Source organism: Lepisosteus platostomus, chromosome 21, assembly GCF_059453375.1.
Source record: "Lepisosteus platostomus isolate fLepPlt1 chromosome 21, fLepPlt1.hap1, whole genome shotgun sequence".
In the NCBI taxonomy this organism is placed as follows: domain Eukaryota; kingdom Metazoa; phylum Chordata; class Actinopteri; order Semionotiformes; family Lepisosteidae; genus Lepisosteus; species Lepisosteus platostomus.
In genome coordinates this window covers 9,617,216-9,632,802 of record NC_142631.1, presented here as the reverse complement: position 1 = coordinate 9,632,802, position 15,587 = coordinate 9,617,216, and the positions used below count along the sequence as shown (strand labels likewise).

General features: G+C 40.3%; 2 protein-coding genes and 1 long non-coding RNA gene across 6 annotated transcripts; 2 read left to right on the top strand and 1 right to left on the bottom strand.

Moving 5' to 3' along the window:
* The first annotated feature begins 105 nt into the window (after positions 1-105).
* On the top strand, positions 106-13,469 carry card9 (caspase recruitment domain family, member 9). Of its 4 annotated transcripts, none has more exons than XM_088615347.1 (13): positions 106-189; positions 1,061-1,285; positions 1,786-1,923; positions 2,443-2,768; positions 3,554-3,733; positions 4,139-4,291; positions 4,623-4,748; positions 6,625-6,816; positions 7,299-7,334; positions 7,677-7,725; positions 8,470-8,576; positions 10,504-10,580; positions 12,983-13,469. In XM_088615347.1, exons 2-13 carry the CDS (start codon positions 1,090-1,092, stop codon positions 13,077-13,079), a joined length of 1,677 nt encoding a protein of 558 aa, XP_088471473.1. In that variant the 5' UTR covers positions 106-189; positions 1,061-1,089; the 3' UTR covers positions 13,080-13,469. The 4 variants fall into 4 exon arrangements, with proteins under 4 accessions (XP_088471473.1, XP_088471470.1, XP_088471472.1 ...); XM_088615344.1 differs by having other exon boundaries at positions 7,677-7,749; XM_088615346.1 differs by lacking the exon at positions 10,504-10,580.
* On the bottom strand, positions 8,042-13,799 carry LOC148643990 (uncharacterized). The gene is made up of 3 exons (XR_015928954.1): positions 13,729-13,799; positions 12,794-12,942; positions 8,042-8,304 (listed from the first exon to the last, which is right to left on the bottom strand). It is a non-coding gene; the product is annotated as an uncharacterized LOC148643990 (long non-coding RNA).
* On the top strand, positions 13,795-15,472 carry dnlz (DNL-type zinc finger). The gene is made up of 3 exons (XM_088615348.1): positions 13,795-13,956; positions 14,401-14,540; positions 14,942-15,472. Exons 1-3 carry the CDS (start codon positions 13,867-13,869, stop codon positions 15,093-15,095), a joined length of 384 nt encoding a protein of 127 aa, XP_088471474.1. The 5' UTR covers positions 13,795-13,866; the 3' UTR covers positions 15,096-15,472.
* The last annotated feature ends 115 nt before the right edge of the window (positions 15,473-15,587 follow it).

Here is a 15,587-nt window from a genome sequence, read left to right as displayed (position 1 = left end):
TGCATTTCTGCATTGTTAGCCTTAAAACTGTGTCAAAGGGTGATCACAGTCAGAAAAGGCATAGAGCTGTGGCAGATCCCTCCTATTCAGGCTTTTTAAACTGTTGGCTTCCTCTTTTTATACCTCAGCAGCTCAGTCATGCTTTCACTGCACTGACAGCTGGCTGGGCTGGGGCACTCTCCCTTCAAGGTAACAGATGTATTTTTTTTCTCTTAGTGGCTCACTTCACTACCTTCACTATTTTGCTCTTCCAGTACCTCTGGTAAATGAACAGGAGATGGAGTGAAGCAGTTTTCAGCCCTGGATTTTGTAGGCAAGAAAGGTGTTTTAAGTGTGCCTCTATCCATTTTGTCAGCAACATAGTACAAGTAGTCGCGGGGGCACTCCTATTTACACTGCATGGTTTAAAGTTCCTGTGTTGATACTTTGTACCCCTTGTGTTCTAGAAGCTGATTGATATGCTTGCTATGAGTCAGTCAAGATCTGAAGCTTTTTGAAGTGTCAGAACCACTTAAAAATGCCTTCATAAATCAAGGGTTAAAAACTTATCTAAGTACTGAACAATATAACTAATGGATTCTAACCAAATCAGCAGGGGATCTTCATTTGAACTTTCTCTTATTTCATCTTATACTGAAGAGGGACGATGCATCTGCCAGAAACATATGTTGTGTAATTCAGGGAAAAGGCCATATTAAAATATATACTAAAAAAGGGAACTTGCAGATTTTATTGCTTAATCAAACTGGTTTTGAAATTTGAACACTTCTTTTCCAGACAGAGGAGGGACTAAAATGTGAAATTATTTATAATGTAAAACAATTTGAATTCAGAAACCTTATAAAGATATTATGCTTTTGGTTGGCTATGCTATGTGAATCACCAGTGTTACCCAGTTTTTAAGAAAGCGTTGGCTGTGTACCAGCTCAAATGGGCAGAGCAGACTGTATACTAATGTAGACTGAGACCAGGCTCTGATACTTCCTATACAGAAAAGGAAAAAGTGATATATCCAGAAATCATATATCACTCCTTTCCAGAATTGTTTGAAAATTTGCAGGATCGCTGACATTTGACAGCAGCACAACGATGGATACTTTCAGCATCTCTGATAACGAGAACGAGGAGTGCTGGAACTCTCTGGAGAACTACAGGCTGCTGCTCATCAAGACCATTGAACCGTCCCGCATCACTCCCTACTTGCGCCAGTGCAAGGTCCTCAGCACAGAGGACGAGGAGCAGATCTTTAATGACCCCAGCCTCGTCATCCGCCGCCGGAAAGTAGGTGAGCTGACGAACAGGAACGGAAAGACGCGTTTCTGGAAGAGGCTGGAGTGCAGGAACAGATGATTCCCTGTAGATTGACATTTTCTTTAAGCCAGGGAGGCACAGTTAATCTGTGCAGTAAAAATACAGTAGTTTAATAACGCCAATAAAGATCTGAAGCAGAATAATAATGAGATCTTAAGTCTGTTAGGAATGGGGTTCCTCACCTGTGCTGCAAAATAAGTCTGCTAAGGGCTTTTATTCACATCCTCAGTCAGGAAATAACCAAAGAAATATATAATTTAACTTGCCATAGTTAAATCTTTTTTATTTAGCTTCCTTTTATGTGCATTTCATTGATGCAATACTTTGTAACTTGAATCTTTAAATCATTTTCACATACACTTGTGCCTTATATACAACGTTTCAATATGTTTCTTTGATTGCAGTAATAAAGTTTGTTTTGTTAAGTGGTTTCATGTTCATAAGGATGGTAATGTCTGGTGTTATATCTGTTAGGTGTGTTGCTAGACATCCTGCAGAGGACTGGACATAAGGGTTATGTGGCCTTCCTGGAGAGTCTGGAGCTTGATTACCCAGAGCTGTACCGCAGGATCACAGGGAAAGAGCCTGCTAGGGCCTTCTCCATCCTAATAGGTGGGCATTTCATTAAAAGAGCCACAAAGTTGTGGAGTGTTAATGTCTAAATGTGTGCTGCCCAGCTGTTTTGTGGAGGTTCTACTCTTTATGATTTGGCATTCGTAATGAGATTGGTGAGCACATTAACCTGTCTGTAGACCCCTATAAAACTCCAGGGGCAAAGGGGCAGCCAAGTTTTGAAAAAATCAGTTTGAATCACATTCAAAGATAAATTATGGCATTCAAACAACAACAGGTATTAAAGCTTTAATATGGTCTAAGTATGTTAGACAGCTTTGTCATTTATATATAGGATCCATTTTTCTGGCAGTCCTCTATCTTCTACCAGTTCTTCATGACTGAAGTCTTGTAAATGACTTTACCTTGTAGAGTCTGTACCAGGCTGTGATTCAAGGTCTTTTGTTGACATGGTCAGTCTCTTTACCAAGATTCCTTTGGCTTAAAAAAGGCACAACAATCGTCTCAACATTCGGTATAATCCTGGAGCTGTTTTAACCTTGCTGTCCCCTCTCCCAGACACCGCGGGCGAATCAGGCTTGACGCAGTTTCTGATGAGCGAGGTGACCCTGCTGCAGAAGGCTATCCAGGACGAGAAGAGGCGCAGTCAGGAGCTGGCGGCCCAACTGGCGGCCCGGGAGGACACCATCAAGCAGCTGCAGGTGAAGGACAGCGAGCTGCGCAAACAGCAGGAGAGGGTGAGGCGGATGAAGGAGGAGCGTGACGGCTTCAGCGACGAGGCCCGGAAGCTGAAGGACGAGAACTACAGCCTGCTGCGCGACTTCACCAAGCTGAGCGAGGACAAGAACAACGCACTCATGAGGAACAGAGACCTTCAGTTGGAGGTGAGAGAAGCCAGCCTTATCAATGAGGGCTTTCAGAACAGTAATGCTACCAACTGAGTACAAGTAATGAGGTCAGGAGCCCACAGTCTTTCTTGTATATGTATTTTTTTTCTTGGCCAACTAAGTTTATATTCCTGTTAGTTTTATGATCACGTGGTGCTTCTTTGCTATATCATCCTCTGGAGTTCTTTTAATAATATTTATAAATTAATGTAGGCAGTATGGTGGAGCAGTGGCTAGCATTGCACTGGATTCAATTCCTGAGGTGCTAACTGCGTGGACGTTGTATGTTCTCCCCATGTTTGTGTGGGCTCTGCTTTCCTCCCATATTACAACGACATACTGGTGGGTTAATTGGCTCCTGGGAAAAGTGACTCTGGTGTTCGTGTGCTTGTGTTTGTGTCTGTGTGCCCTGCAATGGACTGGTGTCCCATAAAGAGTGTATCCTGCCTTGTTGCTTGCTGATATAGGCTCAGGCTCTCCTGTTAACCTGTTATTGGATAAAGTGGTTAGAAAATGGTTGGATGGATATTATAATGTAGCATTTTTTTTTGGTATAATGTAACTCTTGTATAATGTAACTCTTATGATGGTTATTGATTCTGTAGGATGGGATCAATGAGCTAGACACAGATGAGAATACTGTACTGGATAAATAATCCCCTGCTTGTTAGTTTGTCTGTTCTGAACACCATCTTTTAATAACATACAGCTATGCTCTTGTGCCTTTTGTAAGTCCTTTTCAAATACAATAACGAATCATTCTACATTGCTCTTGGTTCTAGATTGAGAAGCTAAAGCATAGCCTGATGAATGCAGAAAATGATTTCAAAATCCAGAGGAAGCGGACCATGACACTGAAAAATGCCATGGAGCAGCGGCCCAGTCAGGATATGATCTGGCAGATCCAGAGGCAAAATGATCTCCTCAAGGCCCGAATCCAGGAACTGGAAAATTCTGTCCAGGTAGCCAATAAGCATTGTGATAGCCAATTATTTTGCCTCCTACACAGTAGTTACATCTGCTGGATAATGGTGTTAGAAGTGATAGAGGGGGAAATGGAGGTAAAATATGTTGCGTATTTGTTGCAATTTTTAAGATATGGCCATGCATTATCTACAAAAATATACACATTTTAACAATCACAATATGTGACTTCCAAATGCTTTACAGCTGTGTCATTAATGCTGTAATATGTAATAGATTCTTAGGGAAAGGATGCATAAATCTAGAAAGAAATTTGACCTGAATTTTACCACAGTGCTGCTAGAAGCTCTGAGTAATCTCAACAAATCATCTTACATTTTCTGATATGTACAAGCAGTGGTAGAAAGGTAACTGTCTGATTTGATCTTCTGTGCGGAACAAAGGCGGGGAATCCTGGGGAGGCAGAGAAGGACAAGCAGTATATTCAGACTCTGGAAGACTACAGGGAGCAGTCCCTGGCCAAATACCAGGAGCTGGTCAACAACATCTACAACCTGCGCAAGGAGCTACGCAACGCTGAGGAGCTCCGAGACAAGGTACCACCTAGATTGCAAATGATCACACAATCACTGAATCACACAAGGGATGAGTTAATGACAGGTGATGCAAACAAACACAGGAAGTTCTTTTGTCATCCTAACTTCCTTTTACTCTGGTTTCCTTCCTGTAATGGTGGTCATATCAATTAAGCCATAGGGCATTTATTTCTGCCCATATGTCACTCGCTGGCTGACACAAACCATTGTGTTTGATTTAGGATAAATTCAATTTTGAAAGATTGGAAATAATTGTGGTTGCAGTTATTTTTAAAATATATTTGTTTTGGAAACATGTGAGACCCAAGAGTTTTTGTTGTTCTTATTCAAGTACATGGAAGAGAAGGAGGAGCTTGAGCTGCAGTGCACCTCTCTCAGGAAGGACTCCACAATGTACAAAGACCGAATTGAAGCTATTCTGAAGCAAATGGATGAAGTGACGGCTGAGAGGGACCAGGTGAGACTGTCTCTTAATTGCTGTAGTAATCACAAAGATCAGCAATTCAGAACTTCCAAACTTATAGCTTATAGCTTAGCAATGTCCAGTGACACCTTCAGCCTTCAGTCTTCTTCTTCTTCTTCTTCTTTTTCACAGCCTTAGTCCCAGACTGTCCTGGGGTCAGCTGCTTTGGTTGCTCTTCTCCACTTGTCTCTGTCGAGCACATCTTCCTCACTCACTTCACATACCTCCATATCTTTTCTCACACAATCTATCCATCTCTTTCTAGGCCTGCCTCTTCCCCTGTTACCTTCCACCTCAAATTCCATTACCCTCTTTGTTACTTCCTCAACGTCCCTCCTCATGATATGTCCATACCACCGTAACCTCGCCTCTCGCATCTTCTCAACCACATCCACCACCCTACATCGTCTACGGATTTCTTCATTTCTGATCTTATCCTTCATTGAAATCTGCAGAATCCATCTCAATATCCTCATTTCAGTTCTTCTCATCAAGTTCTCTTCCCTCTTTCCAACTGCCAAGCATTCAGCGCCATATAGTAGTACAGGTCTAATCACAGTCTTGTACATTTTGCATTTTAACTTTCTAGGAATTTTCCTGTCACAGATTATTCCAGTTATTTCTCTCCACTTGTTCCATCCAGCTTTCACTCTTTGTTTTACTGCCTCCAGTGTTTCTCCTCCCTTTACCAGTTTTGATCCAAGGTATTTAAAGCCATCAACTTGTTTCAGTTTTCCTCCATTTGTCTCCTCAACATTGGTCATAGTATCTCCTCTTCTCTCCATTACCATTATTTCAGATTTTTCTGCATTCATTTTCAGTCCACCCTTTTCCAGACTCCTCTGCCATTTGAACACTTTCTCCTGTAGTTCTACTTCTGAATCTGCCATCAGTGCCACATCATCAGCAAAGATGAGTTCCCAAGGCACTTCTGTTCTTACCTCCTCTGTCAGTGTGTCAATAATGTTTATGAAAAGGAAAGGACTTAGTGCTGATCCTTGGTGTACTCCAACTGTGATTTCAAACTCTTTTGTCTCTCCCCATTGTGTTATCATCTTCGTAGTTGCATCTCTATAGGTTGCTTGAACTAACTTCACCATGCTTTCTGGTACTCCTTTCTTCCTCAAGCACCAATACACCACCTCTCTGGGCACACGGTCATATGCCTTCTCCAAGTCCAGAAAGGAAGACCTTCAGCCTTCAGTGCTCCTGAAAAAATTTAGTTTTGTCACAGAATTGTCTGCTTTGATACACTGGGGCTCTTTCTTCTCACCTTGAATTGAATAGCCATTTTTAATGTGACAGGACTTTATACATAGAGCAAAAATCAACAGTGGTTGTACTGAAACACTCCAGTTATAGCACATTAGAAATGCAATGAACAGTTTGTATCTGCACATTTCAAAAAGGTTAAAGATGTTTAGAGTAACTGCACAGGAGGGCAACAAAACTAATTCCAGCACCAAAGGTGACCTATGAAAACAGGATAAAGTAACTTAGTCTTTTGGTCTTTGCAAAAGATAGCCAAGGGATATGTTAATTGAATTTTTGGAGATTTCAAAATGTAAAATAGGGACAATTAAGGTTGACCTCTAGTAGTTTGTTCCAATACCGTTCAGTGAACAGAACAGGGGGAACTGGAAGCCTGTTTTGTCCCAAAACTAGGGCAGAGAATTATCAATGCGTGGAAAGATAAAGACCAACTGTAGGGGAAGATACACTAAGATCTTCCTGTCTAAATCTGACACTATTTAAAATCAAGAAAATCAAACATGAAGTGACATCCTCTGAAAGGTATAATGTTTCAATCATTGAGTTGTGTTATGGTCATTTGTAATGCTGACCTTTAACGGCCTGGCTATTTCGTCAGGCTATCCACACCAGAGAGGAGTATCACCGGGAGTACTCCAAGAGCCTTGTCGACAAGGACCTGTACAGGAAGCAGATCCGAGAACTGGGCGAACGCAGCGATGAGCTGCAGATCCAGCTCTTCAGGAGCCAGGGGGAGGTGCTGGCCATGGAGACCAAAATGCGACGTATCAGCCGAAAGCCCACTACGCCAGTAAGGGCTTTTGCTGTTTGGCTGACACAGCTTGTCTCAAGCAAGTGTAGGCTTAGAAACCACTGAAAAAGGACTTAGCTGAAATAGCAAAGGAGACAAAGAGCTCAAGTTTTCACTATCATTGCAGTCTTTAAAATATAACCAAAAATAAACTAGTAAACTAAATAATGAAATATTAAAAATAATAAGCTTTATTGTTCTGAGCTCAGAATGTGCAGAATTAAATTAGGGTATTATTTTTCCAATCTTTTGTTTATCATGATTTTTTTAGAAAGAAGTTATGGATGTTAGAGCATGTAGTTTTTCATCATAAAGGAGCAATTCTTTAGAAAATGTGGTTTAGAGCTTTTGCTGGGTAAAGTATTTTAATTCATTGAATTAAAAGCTCTTGACTAAAAATCTCTTTGACATTTGAGGTGCATGCTGATTATTTTTGTCTTGTTTTGTACAAAAACCAACATTTACTTTTTTTTCCCCAACAGACTTCAGATTATGAAGATAATTCCCTAAGGAGTAATGTAAGTTGAATGGCATTATTTAGATCTGACGTATTCATAAATCTCAGTTAAAAAGTGATTTTGTTCTTCAGAATTTGGTAATTTCCCAGCAGAAAAACAGAACCTGCTAAAAACTTATTTAAACATTTAGATGTTCCTCCTTTCATGGGATCATTCACTTCCCATTTAATTATTTCCAACTTCCTTTTGGACCACTAATCTAAAACATCATCTTTCCTCTTTCATAAATACAGTAGATCACTGAAAGAAGTAGTACAGGTTTTCAGATTTTCACACCATCTCCAGTCTCAGCTTGCCTTGTGTATATTCCTGAATAATAACTTTGTACCTTTTTCCAAAAAGCTGCTGAACCCTGCAAGTCAAGATGAAGATAAGGAAGAGTTTAATAAATGTGAGCAATGTTTATTAACATTCTGTATCCTTTTTGAAATTCTGGAAAAGAATCATTGTTCCATCATCCATTTTGAGTGGGAAGATGAGCTTTTGTCTAGTTCAGTAATGAGAGCAGTCATATATCCTTTTAAAATATATATGTTAACATTGGAGATTAAAGATATCAAGAACTATTAGGTATTAAATATGGCTTTGTGTATGTGTGTGAGAGAGAAAGATATAGCTAAACTATTATTATAACTACTGTAAATATCAATGCTTGATATCCTTTTATGTTGAAATCAAAGCACAAAGAACTTATATAAGATGAGACCACTTTATTAGCCATTTACAATTTCTTGCATTAGGAATTTGTCTTTTCACATACCCCAGCTTGCTCTCTATGAAACAGACACGGAGAGAAGCTTGGGGTCAGAGCACAGGGTCAGCCCTTGTATAGCGCCCCTGGAGCAGTTGGGGTTAAGGGCCTTGCTCAGGGGCTCAATGGAGTAGGATTCCTCTGCCGGCTGTGGGATTTGAACCGGCAACCTTCCAGCCACAGGCGCAGATACTTAGCCACAGTGCCATCGCTCTGCCCCTATAATACAATATAGCACTTGATGCATTTACCAAATACTTAAAATTATTATTACTACTACCATAATACATATTTTGTCATCTTAGTCTATCTGTAACCTTTTCCTTCACAATTGCTCTCCTTGATCACTGTTGTGTTTCATTTTTCACTCTTCCCGCATCCCAGTGAGTGACGACCCTCAGGCACTTCTGTTTGAAAAGTGTAACGTTTGTGTCACTATCGAGGATCCCCCTCACCAGTCCCGAAAGTCCAGTGGCAACAGTATTTCAGCTGTAAGCACTTTCTTAATTTTCTCATGCCTGGAATTGCTCCCTCTAGTGTGGCCGACTGAGGCCGCTCAAAGCAGAAGGATCTGTTTAGTTTTTAATAATAATAATTAATAATTGCTTGCACTTATATAGCGCTTTACTGGACACTCCACTCAATGCACTTCACAGGTCATAGGGACTCCCCTCCACCACCAATGTGCAGCATCCACCTGTGCATCCAATGTGCACCCATAGTGCGCCAGAACGCTCACCACACATCAGCTATCAGTGGCGAGGAGAACAGAGTAATGAAGCCAATTCATAGATGGGGATTATTAGGAGGCCATGATTGGTAAGGGCCAATGGGAAATTTGGCCAGGATGCCAGGGTTACACCCGTACTCTTTTTGGAAAACACCCTGGGATTTTTAATGACCACGGAGAGTAAGGACCTCGGTTTTACGTCTCATCCAAAGGACGCGCCTGTTTACAGTATAGTGTCCCCCTCTCTAAACTGGGGCATTAGGACCCACATGGGCCGCAGGGTAAGCGCCCCCTGCTGGCCCCACTAACATTGCTTCCTGCAGCAATCTTAGTTTTTCCCAGGAGGTCTCCCCTCCACATACTGACCAGGCTCACACCTGCTTAGTTTCAGTGGGCTGCCAGTGGTGAGGTGCAGGGTGATATAGCTGCTGGTTTTTGGCTTTCCCAAGTCTTTAACTTTGGTCTATTTCCACTCCATCTCACTTAAGTGTGTATTTATACTCTGATGTTTGAGTATAAATTGTCATGTAATGATACAACAGTAGTACTGTGTGTGTTGTGGGTACACCACTGTTTGCAACCAATGGTAGCTGATAGTAACTAACGGTACCCAACTGTTACTATTATAACGGACACTTTCTGCCAGTGGTGTATTCTTTTCATATGGTTCAATCAAACTAACTTTGTTTACTTTCCCCAACTGGAAATTTAGTCTTTTAACAAGACATAAATATGGTACTTAAATATATTAAATTCCCATATCCTGAACCACATCCACTTATGACTAGATTCATAAATTAGAATCCCACTCAGGTGAATTCTCCATTTAAGCATAGAAATATTCCTGAAACCAGTTTATATGCCTGGTGGATTATGCTTTACAGTATTTGATTAACTATAAAAAAATAACTGTAACTGTTACAAAATAACTGTACAGCTACTATATCTTGAATTAAGCTCGTCCTTTAAAACAAGTCAGGAATGATGAAAAATTAAACATTTTAGTCTTTAATAGTGCTAACTGAGACACTAACAGGAACTGAGTGTGAAAATAACTTTTTATCTGATGTGTCTTACAATTGTTTACTTTGTGCGTAACACTAATCACCATTTACTAGCGTCTGTTTGCAACTCTCCTTGCTTTTCTTCCTTCAATGACAAGTGATACTGTATGTGCTAAGCTTCAGGGTGATCTAGCTAATGAATGAGTGGAACTACCCAATATGCCCTGTTTTTGAAGAGGTCAGAAGATGAAAGACTACAAGTATTTTACAACAGTAAGACAGTGGTTCCCAAGTCTGTTCCTTGGGATCCATGCACCTGTTAGTTTTCACTTCAGCTGAGATCTTTACTAAATCAGATCCCTTACTGAATTAACACTTGCTTCATTTAAATGTTTTTTTGTATCCACTCAGAAGCTGGTAAAGTAACTTGTGAAAAAAAGCAAAGCTCAGCACATTTGTCAGCAGAACACAATTAGAGAACTCAAATCAGTCTCATGATCAGATCAGTTAAGGGTTCAGTTGTGTTTCTGACCTCTGGTCATAAGAGATACATTTCTTGCTGACAAATGATCAGGAAAGCTGCTTTAAGAAATATTGAAAAGAAAAGGTTAAAAATATCATTCATTGCCACCCCTGAGTGATACTTACTAACTGTTGCATTGACTTTTGTGGTTTTATTTCCAGGAGAAAGGTTCTGCAAAAGGAGAGCTGGCTGACAAGGAAAGGAGGCGAATGAGACATTGTTTTGAGGCTTATAGAAGGTCTGTCATTAACCCTTTGAGGACTACTGTTCCCAACACAACCAATTTAGCATCTAAATTCAAATGTTCAAATATTATGAAAAAAATATATTCTATCTTCATGTTATTTTTTATCGAATGGTCTAGTATCTTCATCCTCAAAGGGTTAAATTGTCAGCGATGTGTTGACTCTAATATTAACTAATTAAAGCAATCAGCCACATTTAATTATTTTGGTTTAAACTATTAATGAAAAATCTAATTTGTAATCATGTAAATATCCTGCTCACAGCTGAAGCTGCAGTTGTAATTATTCACTGTGATTCCTCAATGCTCTCAATTCCTGTTAATTATAAACAAATGAATAGATATATTTACAGTGCCTTGCGAAAGTATTCGGCCCCCTTGAACTTTTCAACCTTTTGCCACATTTCAGGCTTCAAACATAAAGATATAAATTTTTTATTTTATGTGAAGAATCACCAACAAGTGGGACACAATTGTGAAGTGTAACGAAATCTATTGGATTTTTGAAACTTTTTTAACTAATAAAAAAATGAAAAGTGGGGCGTGCAAAATTATTCGGCCCCTTTACTTTCAGTGCAGCAAACTCACTCCAGAAGTTCAGCGAGGATCTCTGAATGATCCAATGTTGTCCTAAATGACTGATGGTGATAAATAGAATCCACCTGTGTGTAATCAAGTCTCTGTATAAATGCACCTGCTCTGTGATAGTCTCAAGGTTCTGTTGAAAGCGCAGAGAGCATCATGAAGACCAAGGAACACACCAGGCAGGTCCGTAATACTGTTGTGGAGAAGTTTAAAGCCGGATTTGGATACAAAAAGATTTCCCAAGCTTCAAACATCCCAAGGAGCTCTGTGCAAGCGATCATCTTGAAATGGAAGGAGTATCAGACCACTGCAAATCTACCAAGACCTGGCCGTCCCTCTAAACTTTCAGCTCAGACAAGGAGAAGACTGATCAGAGATGCAGCCAAGAGGCCCATGATCACTCTGGATGAACTGCAGAGAACTACAGCTGAGGTGGGAGAGTCTGTCCATAGGACAACAATCAGTCTTACACTGCACAAATCTGGCCTTTATGGAAGAGTGGCAAGAAGAAAGCCATTTCTCAAAGATATCCATAAAAAGTCTCGTCTAAAGTTTGCCACAAGCCACCTGGGAGACACCCCAAACATGTGGAAGAAGGTGCTCTGGTCAGATGAAACCAAAATCGAACTTTTTGGCCACAATGCAAAATGATATGTTTGGCGTAAAAGCAACACAGCTCATCACCCTCAACACACCATCCCCACTGTCAAACATGGTGGTGGCAGCATCATGGTTTGGGCCTGCTTTTCTTCAGCAGGGACAGGGAAGATGGTTAAAATTGAGGGGAAGATGGATGCAGCCAAATACAGGACCATTCTGGATGAAAACCTGTTGGAGTCTGCAAAAGACCTGAAACTGGGACGGAGATTTATCTTCCAACAAGACAATGATCCCAAACATACAGCAAAATCTACAAAGGAATGGTTCACAAATAAACGTATCCAGGTGTTTGAATGGCCAAGTCAAAGTCCAGACCTGAATCCAATCGAGAATCTGTGGAAAGAGCTGAAAACTGCTGTTCACAAACGCTCTCCATCCAACCTCACTGAGCTCGAGCTGTTTTGCAAGGAAGAATGGGCAAGAATTTCAGTCTCTCGATGTGCAAAACTGATAGAGACATACCCCAAGCGACTTGCAGCTGTAATCGCAGCAAAAGGTGGCTCTACAAAGTATTAACGCAAGGGGGCCGAATAATTTTGCACGCCCCACTTTTCATTTTTTTTATTAGTTAAAAAAGTTTCAAAAATCCAATAGATTTCGTTCCACTTCACAATTGTGTCCCACTTGTTGGTGATTCTTCACATAAAATAAAAAATTTATATCTTTATGTTTGAAGCCTGAAATGTGGCAAAAGGTTGAAAAGTTCAAGGGGGCCGAATACTTTCGCAAGGCACTGTATAAGACAAAATCTATTAGTGAAAAGTATCTGCAGTGGAGGACACACATGGAAACTAAGGGGAAGTGGCTTTAAAGTCAAAATCATGAGGCACTTCCTTCCACAAAGGGATGTGTAAATCTGGAACAAACGTTTCAAGCATGCTGTCAAAACTGTTACCCTTGCATTTATTTTAGTTCCCCAGATTAATTAAAACTGCAGATTGTAAAAGTAGCCAGATAGTTACCTGCAATACTGAGTTCGTGGGTTCCTGTCTTGGAATGTTTTATATGGGACATGCGTGATCCCGAGAGAACAACAGATCCTGCTTTCAGTGGTGAGGAAGTACGCGGGTTGCAACAGCGAGAGTTGTAATTGATAATCAGCATTTTTGTCCTGAGAAAAGAAACGTGACTCTGTTATATTTCCACAACAGAAAGCGGGCGCTAAGAACACACCAGGACACAGAACACCAAGGCGGCGAGGTGGAAAACACCACAGGGAGCGACAATACAGACACAGACGGCACATGACGGCCAGGAAAACTGCAGTCCAGGATGCCTTTACCGTGACAGATCTTCTGCCGGATCGTACGATCTGTTCAACCTCAAAACTATTCACCTGACTTACAATGACTAGATGAAGGGTTAGTCTGTCATGGAAAAGCACGCTAACCTAAAACTAACAACAACGAATGCGTCAAAGAATATGCAGAGGTTTGGTATAGTGCTGTTATTTTTTAGTTACCCCCTCTGTTTTTACAATGTTTTAATTCTGATGTTCCCCTCTGAAGTGCAGCTTCTTTCTCGTGTTGCACAGTTCATAGAGCTATAACTACGTAAAAAAATAAAGGTGCTCGGCAAAAACCTATGTGTTTTTCTTAATTAATCATGCAATATTAAAATGCATGATGTTGACCTCCATATGAATGTGGTTCAATTTTTTTTTTCATCTACTAAGAAATCTCGACCTCCGCTGTATTATAAAACCCGCACTGCATGACACCTAAATAAGACGTATTGCGCTGTAGTTTACATCTTATTTTACAAGTAGTGTTGTTTAAAAATGAAAACAATTTCATGTAGAAAATTAGGACATTATTTCAGAATCTCATTTCTTTAAGCCAGGAGAGCAATTAACTTCTCCCACTTTCGCAAGAAACTGTAACAAGGACATACGCACATATTGCTTTTAGCTGTGATGTAACTGTAGTAGCATCTCCGAGACAGCAGATGGTACACAACTCACTTCGCGTGAGAGTTTATTTTACACGGGTCTTGCGAACTGAGGAAGTGATGACACACTAGTAGCAGCAATGCAATGGTTTTTAAGTATGAGGGGTATAGCAACATTAAGCGAATTGACAGGCAGCTGAAACACTTGCTGTGTTATTTTGGCATCTGTATTATGGTATGATGAATTCGGCTCTTCGCTCTTTTAAATTCTGGTCGGGCAAAGTACCGCTGTTAAAAACAACTGCCAGAGATCTGCAGTTACGTCAGTTTTCTCATAATACCAACTTCGGAAAACCACGTTGGAACGTAGAACAGAGAAATCGGACGTTTGCGAGACATTTTCCTAAAGAGCATGGGAAATTCAGTAGATGTAGCAGGAAAGAAACGTCTTTGTCTGTTGCGAGGACAACTTGCGTATCTTTTTTTAAGCTGTTCTCAACATCTGTCCCTGTGAGAAGCGAACCTATTGGAAAGATAAATTCGAGTCACTACCACTTGGTATACACTTGCAAGGTAAATAAAAGAGAAATAGCATTTTTCATGCTGTTAGTGACGAATTTAGTAATTATTACTGGTAATTTCTGTGTAGATCCATTAATTGAAAAAAAATTACTTTTAGGTTTGCTGGACGCGATCAATGAAGAGGATTTCCAAAGTTGCTTATCACAATGGAGTTGTTATAGTGACCTGTCCAAACTGCAAAAACCACCACATCATCGCAGATAACCTTGGGTGGTTCTCAGATCTCGAAGGGAAAAAGTGAGTCTCTTCGGAATACAAATCTAATTATAACAGTACTCTATTGCTATTGAATGCACAAAAATTGAATGGACAGATACGTGTTCGCTCATCTGCTGCTGTAGGGTCTTTACCGTTGAAACACATCCACACCGAAAGGTCTTGTAACAGTTGCTCGGGAATGTTGGAAAGCAAATGGTTTTTCCCTGGAAAAGCCAGTTGTATGGTTATTTAAATAATGCGCATCGAACCTGTACAACCAGTTGTAAAAGTCTAAACGTTTCACTCGACTTTGTTTTAAGATGGTGTCTGAACCTGTCACCGTTAGATGTAATGTAGGTAAGAGTGTAGCTATTTATGAAAATATTTCAATTAGAAAGTAGTATATTTTCATCGGAATATATTGTTTTGTCCCTTACAAGGAATATCGAGGAGATTTTGGCTTCCAAGGGGGAAATGGTGAGAAGGCTACAGGGAGACGAGGCTCTGGAGCTCGTGCTGGAAAGCGCTGCCGACCTGGCCACGCGCAGCCGCTCTGGAGAGAAGACAGACGCCTCGTCGGAGGAAGAGAAATGATTCTGCTTTTGCACTCGAAACATTATGTACCAGAACCGTGACCAAACACAAATCATTTGACCATCAAGTGTATTCGTTTCTGCTATTTTCAGGGAAGACCATGAAAACTGTTAATTGTTTTGTAATAAACACTGTAATGTTTGTGGGATCCTTGTATGGAGTGCGGTCTGTGGGGTACATTTCTCGTAGTAAATTGTATTTTATATTCGTGGTTTTAACTTGGCAGATCCATATTAATTTGGTGTACTAAAGTTAACTAAGATTTTTTTTTTAAATGGCACACCTCATGGCAAATGTAACTCGTGAAGCATAATGTAAAATTTAAATACATGTCCATAATGTTGATAAATACAGCAGATTAAACTGCAAATGGAAAATACGCGTCTCGGTCCAATCCTTTCAGATGTGTGTTATGATTTTTGTGGGTGAGCTTCGAGATGGGAGTTGGATCCTATGTGAATGACAAACTGATCCTAATGCTATGTAGTGGGA